At 45.1% G+C, this 16,853-nt stretch overlaps 1 protein-coding gene across 3 annotated transcripts in view; it reads left to right on the top strand.

The window, feature by feature from the left end:
* UBTD2 (ubiquitin domain containing 2) overlaps positions 1-16,853 on the top strand; it is a 144,220-nt gene that overhangs the window by 74,908 nt on the left and 52,459 nt on the right. For all 3 annotated transcript variants that reach the window (XM_075900251.2, XM_075900250.2, XM_075900252.2), the window contains one exon: positions 3,627-3,863. In XM_075900251.2, coding sequence (XP_075756366.1) covers positions 3,689-3,863 — 175 coding nt within the window. In that variant the 5' untranslated portion in view covers positions 3,627-3,688. The remainder of the gene's footprint in view (positions 1-3,626; positions 3,864-16,853) is intronic.

The raw sequence follows: 16,853 nt of genomic DNA, 5'->3' as shown, positions 1-16,853 counted from the left end.
CCAGACCGCCCCACGCTGATGTCTGTGAAATGCCCATGGTGATCCTCAAGCACCTGCGGCACTCTCAAAAACTATCCCTTGTTGTACTCAGTGGCAAGGTGGGCTGCCACTAAAATCTGAATGTGCGCACCATCGATGGCCTCCACCCCAGTTGGAAAATCCCATGTCTGCAAAGCCAACCACTATGTATGTCATGCACATTTCCCAGAGTCCTGGTCCTCCATAGAAGGATGTGATTTATTGCCCTGCATACTTGCAGCAGTACAGCTTCCCCACTCCAAACTGATTTGCAATCAAGTGGTGGCAACTGGGAGTCATGAGCTTCCACACAGCAACTGCCACACATTTCTCAGCTAGGGATGTAAGTGGCTAGTCGACTACCCGATAAGAATATGCTTATTGGGTAGTTGAGTAGTGACTCGACTAGTCGCTTCCTCCCCACTTGCTGCCACTGTCAGGGAGAGGCAGTAGGTTTGGGGCGGGAGCAGGAGCTAGTGCTGAGGGGAGCCATCTCTATGGGGAGCAGGGGAGGCAGTTGTATCCCTACTGCTGCACCTCTCTCTTTGAAATGTACAAGAGCTACCTGCTGCCTGTGGCTCTGGTACATTTCAAAGGAAGAGACCCAGTGGGACTGCTTAGGTCCCTACCCCTGCGCCTCTCCCTTTGAAATGCATGAGCTACCTGCTGCCTGTGGCTCTTATGCATTTCAAAGGGAGAGGCGCAGGAGTAGGGACCTAAGCAGTCCCACTGGGTCTCTTCCTTTGAAATGTACAAGAGCGGTGGGCGGCTCTTGTACATTTCAAAGGGAGAGGCTCAGCAGTTGGGACTCCACGAGAGCAGGGATACTTACTCCACGAGAGCAGGGATACCATGCCCCTACTTGCATGGGTTCCCTACTGCATCTTTTCCTTTGAAGTGATTCCCAATCAGTGTAGTATCAGAGTGCCTAGGAAGATAGGGAAAGTTTTAGGCTTCCGAAACATAGGGATGTTGGATTAATTGAACAGTCATATAACCACACAAAACATCGGTTACAACATTATTTGATAGTCCGTGGGGGTGGAGCTGGTAGCCAGTGCACTCCAGCCCCACTTCCTGGGAGACCCCTGCCACCCTGCTCTGCTGCCTCTGTATCTGAGACAGTAGCATGGGGTGGCAGCAGCCTCTGTCTGCGGGGATGGGGGGGTCCAAGCTCCCCGTGGACAGAAGCTGTGCTGGCATCCCATGGAGCAGCCTCTATCCACAGCAAGCCTGGGCCAGCCGCTGACAGAGGCTGCTTCGTGGCAGCCTCTACCCCACCGCCTGCTGCCTTTAATAGAGGCAGCGGGAAGAGGGAACGGGGGGGCAGATTGCTCCATGCAACTGGCATGTGAAAAGAGCCGGCAGTTGCCCACAGGTATCAGCTCCTGCCTAAGTGGCTCCTGTGAGCCCATACTCTCAGGGAGCTGGCTTGAAAGCTGGCTTCCTGCCTGTACCAGCTCCTGCCTGCCCCCTTCATCCTCCGCTCTGCTGCTTCTCAGTGGATCCAGTGCTTGTGGGCAGCCAGCATAAAAGTTGGCTCCTTACAATACTGTCTCCTGCTTCTCCTGCCCTTGCTGCCTCTGGTACAGAGGCTTCAAGGGGGGATGGGATGCTTATAGTCTATAACAGGGGTCTCCAAACTTTTCAGCCCGAGGGCCGCATTAACTATCAAACAGCAGTTCGGGGGCCGACTACACACTTGAGGTCCAAATAAAAAACAATCAAAACATGGATGTTGTTTTTAATTATTTATTTAATATTATTTTATTCAGTTATTATTTAATAACACATTGATACACTACACATGAACACCTGTATTAGTGTGAATGGTGAAATTGTTTCCTGGATGCCAAAATAGCAGACATTTCTGGCTTTAGATTTGTTGTCCCTAACATCAACAGTGACCTGAGATTATCATCGGACAAGTTTGTTCTCAAATTGTTCTTCACGTATTTCATTCTTGAAAATGTTTGTTCACACAGGTATGTTGTTCCAAAGATTGAAAGGTACCTTGATGCAAAAGTTTTGACATTAGGAAAGTCTTCCTTGGGCAAAAACTGGTAAAAACCCACCAGTCCTATTTTGAACTTGTCCCTAAGGAGGTCATTTGCTTGCAACTCAATGACTTCCAGCTACAGTTCATCTGGGCAACTGGCCACATCTGCTTCAAATGGGTTTTGAAACAATCTCACTTCTTCTGCCTTTGAATCCAAAAAGGTCTCCATGGGCCGGATGAGAGGGCCTCGCGGGCTGCATCCGGCCCACGGGCCGTAGTTTGGAGACCCCTGGTCTATAAGATTAACTGATGAGCCTAGGTTTATCAGTTAATTGTGTACTTGACTACACTTTGACATCCCTGGTGAAGCAGAGATATTTATTGTTATGCTCAATTACTATTCTGCTGGGCAAAGCGCTAACAAAGCCAAAGGAATCATTTCTTTCTTTACTAACTCATGCTTGCAGATTGGGCGGTTCTTCACAATCCTTAAAATCTGAACCAGTAGTCCTAATGTTATGTCAGGAAACTTGTATGATTCCTTTTTAGCGGTCTCTCTGTTAAATGAATATCACTATAATTAAAGTGAAACAAATTCTCAAATATTTCATGTAAATGAAGTATCCGCTATGGCAGTCTTGTAAACAGTTACAGTATGTTCTTTAGAGACTTTTGTCTGCACTAAGATTTTAGCATTGAAGACATAAATATTTAACAGTGAATAAATGCAAAAAAGGGAAATAAGTTGTAAAAAGAAAACCGTGAAAAATACTTTGTTTTATAAAACTCTTATAGTTAGTAGAGGAGCATAATTTTATGCAGAATAGAAAAGAAAATATTGCCTCGGGCACTGGGATACTATTAGTTAATATGCATCTTTCGTTGTATAGTTGTAGCTTGCTGAAAGATTTCTATTGTTTTATGAATAACTCATGCAGGCTGTAGCAGATGGCATAAGGAGAGAAGACATAGTTACCAGGGGAGTGTGGAGAAAAGTTCAAGGACACCCAGGGAATCTTTAGACCTTTAGAGAGACAAGTATAATTGGAGAGTGGAAGGAAAACCCCTGATAGAATAGAAGAGTAAAATCTGATGGAATAAACTTTGAAAGGACCCTTAAAAATGAAATTACAGTACAGGCAGTCCCTGGGTTATGTACAAGACAGGGACTGTAGGTTTGTTCTTAAGTTGAATTTGAATGTAAGTCGGAACTGGTACATTTTGTAGGGGAAACTCCAGCCAAACATTTCTCCAGAGCTCAGTTTTATTCTCACACACCTCACTTTCCTCAGTCCTTTATTCTCAAGCTGAGGTGTCTGCTGAGAAAAACCGCTCCACGTCTCCCTGGTCTTCTGAGGGGGCACTAGCTTCGCGTCTCCCTGGTCTGCTGGGGGGAAGCAGCTAGTGCGGGGTTGCCTCACCCCATTTGTAAGTAGGGATCCGATGTAAGTCGGATCCATGTAACCCGGGGACTGCCTGTAGTCTAGGGAGCATAAGTAGGGTTGGAGAGCTTCCAAAGACCAGTTTCCATAAAGAAAGCTAAAGCTGCTCACAACTAAAATATAACCAAGTTGGCTTTAGTAATGTTTGCTTGTATCTTTTTCTACAGTTGCTTTAGGTCGTAATCAACCCTTGAAAAAAGAGAAACCAAAATGGAAAAGCGATTACCCAATGACGGATGGACAGCTGCGCAGTAAAAGAGATGAGTTTTGGGACACAGCACCAGCTTTTGAGGGCCGCAAGGAGATTTGGGATGCCCTCAAGGCTGCTGCACATGCATTTGAGAGCAATGATCATGAACTGGCACAAGCAATCATTGATGGTGCGAACATAACGCTACCACATGGTAGGTTTTCTGGGATGAACACAACCCGTGCAAGAATAGTAACAGGGTAAATGGGAATGGAAAGCTTGTGAGTATAGTTTACCACTTTGGAATAAATTTCTGACACGTGCAGTATCATAGAAATACTTGTTTGTTGATCTGACTATCCTTATCAAATGACCTTTTGCTCAGTTTACCATATTGATGCTGAAAGAAACCAGAATTTTGCTAGGATGCAAAAGAGAGTTGACAATATATAGATCTTTCTAGTTACCTGTCTCTCAGATTAATAGAGCCCTGCAAATGTGCGGATAGCCACTTTATATTCATGGCTCATTTTTGTTGATATGTATGCAGGGCTGTATAGATGAATGCTATTTACAAGGTGCATTAAAACCTGCACTGCTGGCATGACATACAAAGCCACGCTTTGTTTCAAGATTCTACTTCAGAATAGCCACATGTGATTTTCAGTACCATTTAAATGTTGCCATATCTGGGTCATCACATTTGTCTTCTGCTCCACATGATAACTCTGTGACAGATTTCATGGTGTTTTGATTCTTCTCTGGGGAAGAAAAATATTAAAACACTGTGTAGTGTTTGAAAACTGCTTTGAGATTTTTGGATGTGCCTATTCTATAGATTATTTTTTTTGTCACTTTTGCTCAATGTGTAGGTTGGCTTTTAAGGTTCATTGTTTTTAAGCTTAGTAGGATTTTGATCCATTCTAGTTTTGTTTTTGGTTTTTTTTTTGAGGGGGGGGGAGGTTGGTAGTAAAGGTTTGAATGCCCACTTTCTGGAAATCTGAACTGTATTTAAAGTATCTGATCATGGAGGATTCAGGAAATATGGGAGATAGGACCAAACTGCATAACCACAGACTTCAAAGCTTTCATGCTCTGGTTGGGCTGTACTTTTAGTCTCCTAGGCCTACAGTGGAATGATGAAGTTCTGATAGGCAGTGTACACGATTCTGGCCTTGTTTTGCCTGAAGTGTAAATTCACAATGCAACCCAAAAGGATAGAAGTGAAAGATAACTGAGAGTTTCAGTTAACCTGGGATTTTGAATGTGTTGCTTTTGGGAGTGATCATGTCCACACCTAATTGACTTCTTGAATTTATTTTGTTACAGGGCTTCTAGGCCCCTACTGAGGCTCAGCTGCTCTTATGTTATGATTGGAGGGTTGTTTTTAGCCTTTTGTAGGTTTGGGCTTCTATGAGTTTCTGCTGCTGTATCCTGTTGTATACGCTGCTGCTAATAATACTTCAGGAAAGTGTTACTATTTGCATTGTATCATTTTTGCCATATCTTGCTCACTCTGTCCAGTATTAGTTTAGTTGTGTTCCTCCAAGTTTATGGAGATATGAAAGGTTTTTTGCCAGTTAATCTGCTCCCCCAATGTTTGGACTGTCCCTTTAACATACCTTCTTGAAAAGGAAAAAAAATAGAAAGGCTTTCTCTGCAAGCACAACCTGTTGCTTGGATTAAAATCTCAAGTAGCTACCCTTAACTATAAAGGTACAATTCAAATGAATTTTGTCTACAAGAATCCATAGGTAATTATTTTCAGAATTTCTCAATGCTATCCAGTGCAAAGGAGAAACTCTTTTTGTAAGATAATGACAAAAATAGTTTGATTCTCCCAGACAGGTATCTGAAGCTAAACAAATCTGAGACCGATAAAATACCCCAGTTTTTTGCCTGGTACAGTGGTTCTCACGTAGTCTACCAGTGCCTGCTTTGCGGTACATAGTTTTCCAGCAAAAGTAATTTAACCCTAAATAGACATTTAATAGTTCCATCAGGCAGGCTTTAACAGAGTCGTGGTTGGTTATGGTTCCCAACTGTGCACATTCTTCATACCCAAGAGGAGCAGTGTTTTGAATAAGTGGTTTTTGTGGAAGGGAAGGAGTCAGAACTACCTAATGTGGTACAGATTGATATCTCAAAAAGCCTCTCCGTATATTTGCTTTTCATTCTTTGTTCCTCCTGTGGACCAGTCTGATCCTAAATTTTGTTACAAGACTTCCTTGGTATTGCATGTCCATGCTGAATTCTGTAATGATTACAGTTAAATTCAAAAATTGACAATCCTAAATTGAAATGATATTTTTTTGAACTATCTCGTGTATTGTTTTGATAACGAATAGAATTATTTTACTGTTCTTCTTAAATTTGAATGCACTGCTGGATTTTGTATTTGCAACACACAAACTACATTATAAAGGTTGGACCTCCCTGGTCCGGCACAGTTGGCACCTGACTAGTCCCGAACAAGAGAATTTGCTGGACTGGGGAGGTATCCCCAGCGACGAGCCAGCCAGTCCCCTACCTCTGGCCCCTTTTACCCTCTCCCCTGCTCTGCTGCAGCTGGCCAAAAGCCCCAGGCTCTTTTTGGCGGCCAGGGTTCTCCAGCCTTGGCCCATGCTACCGTGTGCAACCAGATTTCCCCAGCCCTGCATTGTCACAGGCAGCCAGCCCCGCACGGCCACAGGCACCCAAGTTTCTCTGACCCCCAAGCGTGGACTGCCATGGGCTCCTAGAACTCCCCAGTCCCTGGCTCTGCACTGCTGCAGGCTGCTGGGATTCTCCTGTCCTTGACCCAGCACTGCTGTGGGGCCCCAACCGCTGCCAGGCTGCTGGACCTCCTGCTGGTCCAGGAGCATCCGGTGGTCTTGCTGCACTGTGGATGTTGCCGGACTAGAGAGTACTGGATTTCAGAGGTGTAACTTGTAGAAATTATAATAGAAGAAGCTGGCAATCTTTGCAACCAAAGAGGGGACATTTGGGGATTCTGTCAGTAAGGGAATTGTGGGATCTTTGGAAACTTCTGCAAAAATGATCAGTTGAAATAATTAGCAGTTAAAATGTCAACATCTGCTGACATGAATGGAAGTGGTTAATGTCTCAGAAGCTGTTAAAGGGTTTGTAGACTTGGGAATTCAACAATGCATTGGTTTTCACATAGTTCCGATTTTAAAGGGTTTTTTGTGGGGGGGACTGGGAGGAAGACCAAAAGGGTCATTAGATTTACTGTTCTCTATTTAATTTTATAATTAAATTGTCAAAGATTGCCTCTCGTTTACCACTTTAGCCTCTGTTTTCTATTACCTTGATTCTTCTTCCTTTGTGTGTATGACACTCACTTTTAAAAAGTATTTTTAATTGGATTTTAGGCCCTGTCGGATAGGGACTGTTTCTTAATATATGTGTGCAGCCCAGCAAAATGCAGCTCTGATCCGAGTTAAGGTTTCTGAGTACTACCATGTTTTGATTTATTTGTATTATAATGGTTTTAGGAGCTAAGCTTAAATCTTGGAGCACATTTTGGCAGAGAGGGGTGGATTCTATGTCAAATTCAATGACTAGATTATATAGGACACTGATTGAGAGATTTTAAATCATTAGATCACACGTTCAGTTTAAATTTTGAACAATGATACAAATTATCACTTTCAGATGAAATATGAAACTTGTGACATCAGGCTATTCAAAGAGACTGCCTGACTAGTTAGATCTTTGGCATCCTAGATGTAGGTCGGAAGACCAGTAAGTATGGGAAAGGATGCTGTAGGGGTGGGGTAGTTAGCAATTTGCTAGGAAGGTCAAGGCTGTGTGTAGATATCCAGATCTGTGCACGCTGTCATTATAAGTCACAGAAAATTGTCCCTGCATTGTTACCTGTAGCAGCCCAGGGCATATACTTGGCGGGAGGGGGCCAATACACTTATTTATATATATAACACACAGACACATATTTTTAAGGTATTTCAAAGGCAATACCTTTGAAATACTGCCTGCCATCGGGAGACTGAAGCCTCTTTTCTGTGGCTCATAGGAAGTATTGTACACTGAACGTTTCTGACATGTAAGTGTTAAAATTACATCACATGCAAGCTGTTGCCCAAAATAGTGCATAATTTTAATGCTAACTTTCAATTACAGGAGGTCTATAGTTCCAAGAGGTTTAGAATCCATTTTGAGTTTTCAAGGTGGAAAGTTTTTGATCTTAGCATGGAGAGAAGAGTCAGTACAGGCAGTCCCCGGGTTACGTCGGTCCGACTTACGTCGGACCCCTAGTTACGAACCGGGGGGGGCCGCTAGTGCGGGGTGCCTCCCCCACTGTCGCCACCTCCGGCGGTGCGGGGGGCGCTTCCCCCCAGCAGACCAGGGAGACGCGGAGCGGCTTTTCTCACCGCGGAGGACGCGGGCGGCGGGACCGCCGAGACGCGCCGCGGTCCCACCGCCCGCGTCCTCCGCGGCGAGAAAAGCCTGGTCTGCTGGGGGAGGGGGCGCACTAGCTGCGCCCGCCGCCCCCAGCAGACCAGGGAGACGTGGAGTGGCTTTTCTTGCCGTGGAGGATGTGGGCGGCGGGACTGCGGCGCGTCTTGGCGGTCCCGCCGCCCGCGTCCTCCGCGGCGAGAAAAGCCGCTCCGCGTCTCCCTGGTCTGCTGGGGGGGGGGGGCAGCTAGTGCACCCCCCCCCCCAGCAGACCAGGCTTTTCTCGCCGACGCCTGGGGTAGAGCAGCTGGGGGGCTGCCGGGTTGGTCCCACAGCGCCAAGGTGCGGCGCTACTGGACCAACCCAGCAGCACCCCAGCTGCTCTGCCCCAGGCATGTCCGATATAGCCGCTGCTGGTCAGTTTCAACAGCGGCTGAATCTGGACGCCAGTTCCAACTTACATACAAACTCAACTTAAGAACAAACCTACAGTCTCTATCTTGTACGTAACCCCGGGGACTGCTTGTATTAGGTAGTCAAGTAAGCTGCTTTCTTCCCCTTCCCCCGATGTCTTCTGGTATGCCAAGTGTCTTCCCTGTTGATTCAGTCTGTGCCTTGAACAGCTGGGAGACTTGCTAGATCGAATGACCTTTACATTGCTAAGCAACATACTTACTTTAGAAATTAATATCTCTGCCAATTTCCAAAGAACCTGGGTGTCTTGAATCAATAAATTCTTAACAGAACTTATTTCTGTTTATAAACTCATAACCTAACTGTGGTTCACAAACTTAGCAGGACTGGGAGAGGGGGGTCATATTTTAATTTAACCCCGCTCCAAATCTTACTATATATTTTAGAAATGTGGTGCATCTGTCTATAAGTCCATTTGTTCAAGAACTTCTAAACTGTAAGAGCTAGGACAGGGGTCAGCAACCTCTGGCATACTTACCACAAGCAGCACACGGGATGGGAGCTCAGCACACACACCCCTTAAGCCTCAGCCGCACAGCTGCAGGCTGGAGCACTGACTCCAGCTTCTTTCTGGGGGTAGGGGGCAGGAGAGGCATGTGTGCGCATCCTTTGGGGTTGCCTCCTGCTTCTGGAGGGGGCAGGGCTGTGTCTGCCTGCTCCTCAGATCAGGGCTGGGTGGCTAGCACACATGGTGTACCAGGGCCTGGGCTGTGCCACGCTGCAAGCTGTGCACAAGGGCGGGGAACCCCTTCCCCAGTGCCCTGCTACGCTTGGCTGGGCTGGAGCCAGCCCTAGGCACCCTCGGGCTCTGCCTCCCCCAGCGCCTCAGCCTGTAGGCAAAGGGTTGGGCGGGGCAGGGAAAAGAATCTCTTTGCCCTAGCGCTGCTCCTAGAGGCTGCGAGTCCCAGCACTGCTGCCCTGCTGGTGAGTGTGCTGGGAGCAAAGGGATGTGGAGATTGGAGGGGGGTGCAGGAGGAGGAGTTGCACTGAGGGGCAAGGAGCGATACAGGGGATCGGGCTGGGGGGGATCGTGGGGATAGGGGAGCAAAGCTGGAGCAGAGGGAAGATGTGAGGGGGGGGGATACAATTTTACTTTGCAGAAGCTGCATTTTCCTTTACTCCCCACTTCTTTGCCTCCCTCCCCAACCAGCTATTTGGCTGCGTTCTCACCCTCTCACCTTTTCTATGTTATTCCCCCAGCCCCTGCCACCACCAAACTCCCTCTCGTACCCCACCCCCACATTCTTTCCTGCCACCAAACTCCCTTCCAGACCCTATCCTGCACCCCACATCCCGCCCAGATCCTGCACCCACGTCCCTATTTCCAGGGCTTGACAAATAATGTAATCTACTTGCTCATGGCGAGTAGATTACACCCCGGCAGAGTGTGCACCCCCGGCAGATTTCATGCGCAGAGCGTAGAACCGTGCGGCTGGCGAGTGGGGCTCGCTGCCGGTTGGCGAGCCCTACCTATTCCACTTGCTGGCACCCTGTTCCCGCACATTGAACCCCTCACTTTTGTTCCCACCCCAGAGCCTAAGAAGGTCCACAAAATCCACTAACTCTGGAACCCCAGAAAAGTAAATCTGGCCTATGGGAAGCCCTGAACCTCTCAGTCCTTCCTGTCCCTTCCACTGACTCCATGGGGGCTGGAGCCCCAGAAGAGTGAGGTGTCTCAATTGGGGCTACATCAGTGAGAGTTGGGGAGGAGTTTTTTTGCTTCTCACTTGTGTAGTTCCCAACTGATTTTTCTGTGGGTCCTGACCCCAAAAAATTGTAAATGAAGCAAAACAAGGCCCTGAGCAGTAAGTGTGTGTTACTTACAAGAAATCAACTACAAAACTTCCAAAATTAGTCTAGAAATGAGCCGTTAAGGAATTCAGCCACTCCCCTTCTGCCATATAATCTGTCTTGCCTGATATGATTTACACAACCCAACCATCTTTTTAACTTTGCCTTATTGGTTTGTTCTGTAAATGGATCTCCTGCTGCTTCCATAGCTTTTTGCCCTCTGGTTCCCTTCATTGCTTGACCAGTTGTACTATCTTGCACCCCAATCCTCAGACCTTAGAGCTTGGCTCCATGCCCCTCTCCTGGTTCCTACAAAGCCCCACCTTCCTTACGTTTTCCCTGCTTTATGTCTTTACATATGCTGTCACAGCTCTAGCCAGCGACTTTTGCACACAACCTTGTATTCAGGAATAGTTTTTTTTATTTTACATTAGTCGGTGTGCATTTAAAGAATTCTCTACCTTGGTAATCTGCCCCCCCCCCCCCTCCGCCACCCTCCCCTCACTACACCTCTGCCACCCCACCCCCCACCCTCATGAAACACTGAAAAATATTGCTCAGGAATGCCAAAATGACAGAATGGAGTTTCATCTATATATGGGGCAGGCTAGATTTGGCACATGGGCCAAATCTGGCATGCCAAGCCACCAGACCCAGTCCACAGGCCACTGTACCAGGACCTTCAGATACAGAGCAGTCCCACGTCACTTAAAACTTCTGGCTGCTCCCTGTGGCTCTGCTCCGGGTACCAGGAGGAGGGAGGGCTTTGCACACTGCCCCCAACACAGTTTCTCAGCTGGTCTTGGCTGGTTTCCAGCAATAGCAGCTGAGAAACTGTGTTAGGGGTGGGGGCAGTGTTTGAAGCGTCCTCTCCCCCCAGCACCCAGAGCAGAGAGACACAGTTATCAGCCAGCCATTTTGAGAAGTCTGGGGCTGCAACAGGCAGGGGGCCTGCCTCCGGGTCCTGCAGAGCTGCTGACTGTCAGCTGCCTAGGTAAGCATCTCCTGACCATATCCTGGCTCTGGCACCCCATCCCATCCTACACCCTAACTCTCTACCCCATGCCACCACCCCTTCCTGCCCAGGTCTCCACCAAAACCCACTGTACCCTTCCTCCTCTAGGTAACAACTCTTTCCCAGACCCTGCATCTTTTCCTACATCGTCCCCCCAGGCCAGAATCCTCTCCTGGACCCATCCCCCCTCCCAGACAATCCCCTGCTCCAGATCATGATTCCCTCCTTCACCCAAACTCCCTCTCATACCTACACACTCTCCTACACCATAGTCCCATACCTGAGCTCCTTCTGAACCTGACCTTAGTCCTAGACCCTGCATCCCCTCAAAGTGCAGCTCTTGACTACTTTCCAAACTCTTGGAGTGTGCCTCCCCCCCCCCCCCCCCCCCCCCCCCGGTCTATACCATTTTGTGCGTGTGTGTGTGTGTGTATATATATATAATATATAAAACTAATTGAAATCTGTCTCAACTAGTAGGGCTACTTAAACTTTGTGACTAGGTTTTGTGTGTGTGTGTGTGTGGGGGGGGGGATTATAAGTTTCTGGTATACTGCACATGATGCTTTTATCTTTTATTACATAGCTTTAAAAGGGCTTCTCTGTTAAATCCAGTAGTTGTTTTTTTGTTGTTGTTCAGGAGCAATCAATGTGTCTTAGGATGGTGGGTTCTTCACCAGGGATATGCAGAAGCCTTCCGGGAGTATACCAAGTTATCTAGATATTTGTGTAGTTTTACAATGTGCTACTAAAATTCTTACAGTGACTTGTTTACACTGCTCTACACACTATACACAAAATGTAAGTACAATATGTGTATATATACTTAAAATATTCCAATTGATTTATTTTATAAATAAGCAGTTTTTCAGTAACTGTGTACTATGATGCTTTTATGTCTGATTTTGTAAACAAGTAGTTTTTAAAGTGAGGTGATAGTTGGGGTATCAAAGACATATCAGATTCTTGAAAGGAGTGCAATAGACTGGAAAGGTTGAGAGATACTAGTATCAACTAAATAAAAGCACAATTTTCAATAAGCAGTCTTGCAGTATTTCTTCATACATAAGCATAACTGTCACATTTACTTATGTAACTGTTATGTTCTCTAAAAGTGGAGATGGTAATGCTAAATATATTAATGGACCTTAAAAATATCTAGTTAAGTAAACCAGCTAAATCTTACAGACCTTTGTAAAGGATTTTCCTTCCTTTCACAAGAAAGCATGACACAGATAATATAGGTGTAAACATAAACTGTCTAAACAAAAAAGTGAAATACAAAATGCTTGAAAGAAATGAAACTTTATGCACATTTATAAAAAAAAATTAAAAACACCTAAGGAGCCTGCCCCTGATTCAAACATAATTTTCACTATTTAGGGGGCAGACTTTAGTTATGTAGTGCTTTCTGCCTTTGGGTCTAAATAACTATAGTAAGCAGTGGCTTTTCATGTAGATGCCTAAGTATTGTATCCCTCTTTTGTACTGTATACATTTTGCTTTAGCCCATGTGGTTCTCTCTGAAAAAGGCATCTTAATGCCTTATATAACTTGAAGATGTTTACATGCTTTTTCAGTACTGTATTGCTTCTCAGCCTAATAGCTCTTCTACAGAATGTACTGAATTCCTGTCATTTTGTGACTGTTGACTCATATGTTTCATATAGATGCAGATTGACTGATGACTTTTTAGAGTATTTGAAACTTGAAAAATGCAACGTAACAGCGTTTGTTAATGTATATTGGACACCGAACAACTAATATTGACCACTCAGCTGAGGTGGGGTGGCAGCAAATACAGTTCTTATTTGGAGCAGCACAGTGCAAATGGGAAAGATATTATATAATGAGAGTGAGAATGGCAGGTAAAATAGAACAGCTGACCAAACAGTATGCATCTACATAGATGAAAAGACAACCCTTAGGACAGTGATTCCCAACCTTTTTCCCATGGAGGAACCCCTACAATAATTTTTCATATCCCAAGGAACCCCTACCTATGAAAATATTTGCTTGGCCAGAAAAAGTTGACAGCGGGGGAGTGCAATTCAATTACTGCTAAATTTTTTCAAGAAAATTTATTTGTAAAGAGGTGTGTGTGTGTGTGTGTGTGTGTGTATAATTAATATTTTTTATTTATATTAATTAAAAAAATGCAGGGTTTGACAAGCGGCGGCAGGGCGCAGTTTGGCACGCTGCACATGTGCTGATCGCGCTGCGGTGCCATGCCAGGCTAAAATCTACTCACCACAGGTGAGTAGATTGCCCTAATTGTCGAGCCCTGTATATATAGATATATATGTCAGCTTACATTGGAAGAAAAAAAATTGGAGCATTTTCCTGTCTCTCTTCTCCTCCTGCCTCACTCTTTCTTTCTCTTCTCCTGTCTCTCACTCGCAGAGCCCAAATGGCTGCTTGGTCCCGCGTGGCGGCCTGGTTGAGAGGCGCAGACATCAGCCAAGCGGCAGGGCAGGAGGCGAAGGGTGTGACAGATGCTCCAGGCCCCGCCTAGCATTATTTATTCCGCGGTTTCTCGCGGAACCCCTGATGATGGTCCGTGGAACCCCAGGGGTTCCGTGGAACCCTGGTTGGGAAACACTGCCTTAGGATATGATTATGTTACAGTCACAAAAGCCCGTACTAAACCATGCCTGCTGACAAGGGCTCAGATTAAGGGGCTGCTTAATTGCAGTGTAGATGTTTGGGCTCAGGTTGGAACCCAGGCTCTAGAACCCTGCATCCTGAATCTCATCTACACCTCAGTTACACCTATTAGCCAGTGTCAGCTGGCTCAAATCCCCGTTGCAGCTCTTTTACTTATGACTGCTTCATGTTCTGCAGTTGAATCTGAGAGTAGATCACAGGGAGAGGAAATTGAGCTTTCCTAGTGATTTGGCTAAGTTGTTGAACAGCATCTGAAAGAGATGCAGACTATTAATGAGGGTAGTTGTGTGCAGTGGAAGTGTATAAACACAGTTATGTGAAGGAATTTGTAAGTGTAATTTCTAATAAAATATGCTTGTTTTTTAAATATTCTGTAGTTACTGGTGCTGCTGCATTACTTGTATTTTTACTGATATTGTTCTGATGCTTGAGAGATTAGAGTAGAACAGAAGTAATCCTTTTAATATACATACACAGCTCTCATCTCTTATCTTTGTCCTGATTTATAAAAGCTTAAGGTATCTAGAATACAATAGAATGTTAGATTTTTTTTTAAAGAAATAAACTTACTTAAAATTACACTTGAAATTGACAATCTATATTAAGTGTTAAAATTACATTAATCTACTACAATCATTTAAATTTAATAAATAATAGTAACCAGAACGTATTTGTTCCTGAAGTTTTAATGACAGTCAAACAACTGAACTGGTGGAAGTTACTGGTTAAATATGTGGCACCATTTTCTTGAAGTGCTAAACCAGCTTTTTAACCACGGTACCTCTTCTGCAGAGAGATTGTTTTCTGTATGTCAATTTATTCAGTTGGTTTAGTTGGGGGACTAACTCTCAGCTGGGAAGGACATAATCAGAAACAATCATTTCAGCTTACTGAATACAGCTAATACTTCCTTTGTTTAGTAAATCAGTTTTAACTACAAACATATTTTGTTTTTATCTAAATAAAGTATTTAATAACAATTTTAATGAGCTACCTATGCACATTTTATTGGTGTTCCAATTTCCACATACAGCTTGACTCAAAATAAATAATCTTTCACAACTTTTAATAGAATTACCGTATTTTCCGGCGTATAGGGCAACTGGGCGTATAAGACGACCCCCTAATTTTTTAATTAAAAGATAGGGTTTCGTCTTATACCCCAGCGCCCCTCCGCCTCCTTTGCTCCCGGTGTCCGTGGTCTGCTGGAGACGGTCCCCAGCAGACCAGAGGCACCGGGAGCAAAGCCGCAGCAGCTTTGCAAAGCCGCGGAGGGGCTCGGGCGGGGGGGCAGCCCAAGCGCGCCTGGGAGGCCCCGCCGCCGGAGTCCCTCCGCGGCTTTGCAAAGCCTTGGGGGAAGCCGGCAGCGTGGCATCCCAGGCGCGCCTGGGATGTATACCCGGCGTACAAGACGACCCCCGATTTTTGGGGGATGTTTTTTAACATCAAAAGTCGTCTTGTACGCCGGAATATACGGTAAACATTAAGAATCTGAAAGTATCTATAATGCTATAGAATGGCTTATATGACTGTGTAAGTGTATCCAGTTAGCAGAAAGTACAAAATTTATTAGGAAGGCTTAATTTTAATGAAATCAACATGTTTCAATGATTAAAACCACTAAGAGTAAGAATATAAGAACAACTGTTCTGGGTCAGACCAGTAGTCCATCTAGCCTACTTCTTCTGACAGTGTCAAATGACAGGTGCTTCAGAGGGAATGAACAGAACAGGAAATCATCAAGTAATCACACCCTCTGTTGTCCATTCTGAGCTTTTGGGAAACAGCGGTTAGGAACACTCAGACCATATTCTATACTAAATGGTAGATCTCCACAGCTATGATTGATCTTCCAGTGTTCACTTTTAGTGAGTCTAGTTAAGACTCAGTAAATCGAACTCAGAGGGCCTCCCACTGGCTGCTGGTACTCCTGCTTGTGCAAGGAGTAAAGGAATGCTCCCATCAGCCTCCCACTGTGAGGATGGCAAAGAAATGTGAAAAAGGTACACCGACTCCAACTATGTAATTAATGTAGCTGGACTTGCATATCTTCATTTGACATTCCCTATGAATGTAAACCTGGCCTCAGAGCATGGGGTTGCATCCCTGCCCATCCTGGCTAATAGCCATTCCAGAGTTCCAGAGGTTGACTATCTGTTGTGTGAAGTAGTACTTCTTTTTGTTTGTTTTGATACCTGCTGCCTATTAATTTCATTTGTGGCCTCTAGTTTTCATGTTGTGTGGGAGAGTAGCATTTGACACTTTTTTCCTCTACACCAGTCAAGATTTTTAAAGACCTCAACCTTATCCACCCCTTAATCGTCTCTTCCAATCTGGAAAGTCCCAGTCTTTTTAATCTTTCCTCATACAGAAGCTGTTCCACACCCATAATCATTTTAGCTGTGCTTCTCTCTGCCTTTTCTAATTCCAGTGTTCCTTTTTCTGAAATGGGGCCGCCAGATTTGCACATAGCATCAAGAGGTCAGCATAGCATGCATTTATATAAATGTGTATATTTTCTGTTGTGTTTTCTATCCCTTTACTAACGGTTCCTAACATTCTGTTCATGATTTGATTGCAAGTGCACATTGACCCAATGTTTTTGAGAACTATCCACAATCAAAGGCCCTGTTTGGGAAGGACAGGGGGAGAGAGGGGTTAGTACTACAGAACACTGCTTGATCTTCTTCCCCTGAGTGTCAAGGAGCAAGAGAAGAAAGTACACAGCTTACATACATTCCTCACTCCTGAATGATGTAGAGAGGGGCCTAAGAATAAGTGACACACAAGCAGTGTGCTTTCCTCTCACTCCCTAATAGGGGAAGAAGAGCAAGCCGC

Source organism: Pelodiscus sinensis, chromosome 16, assembly GCF_052426305.1.
Source record: "Pelodiscus sinensis isolate ZL-2025 chromosome 16, ASM5242630v1, whole genome shotgun sequence".
Taxonomy (NCBI): Eukaryota; Metazoa; Chordata; order Testudines; family Trionychidae; genus Pelodiscus; species Pelodiscus sinensis.
Note: the sequence above shows the minus strand (reverse complement) of the source record. Positions and strands in the feature narration are given on the sequence as shown.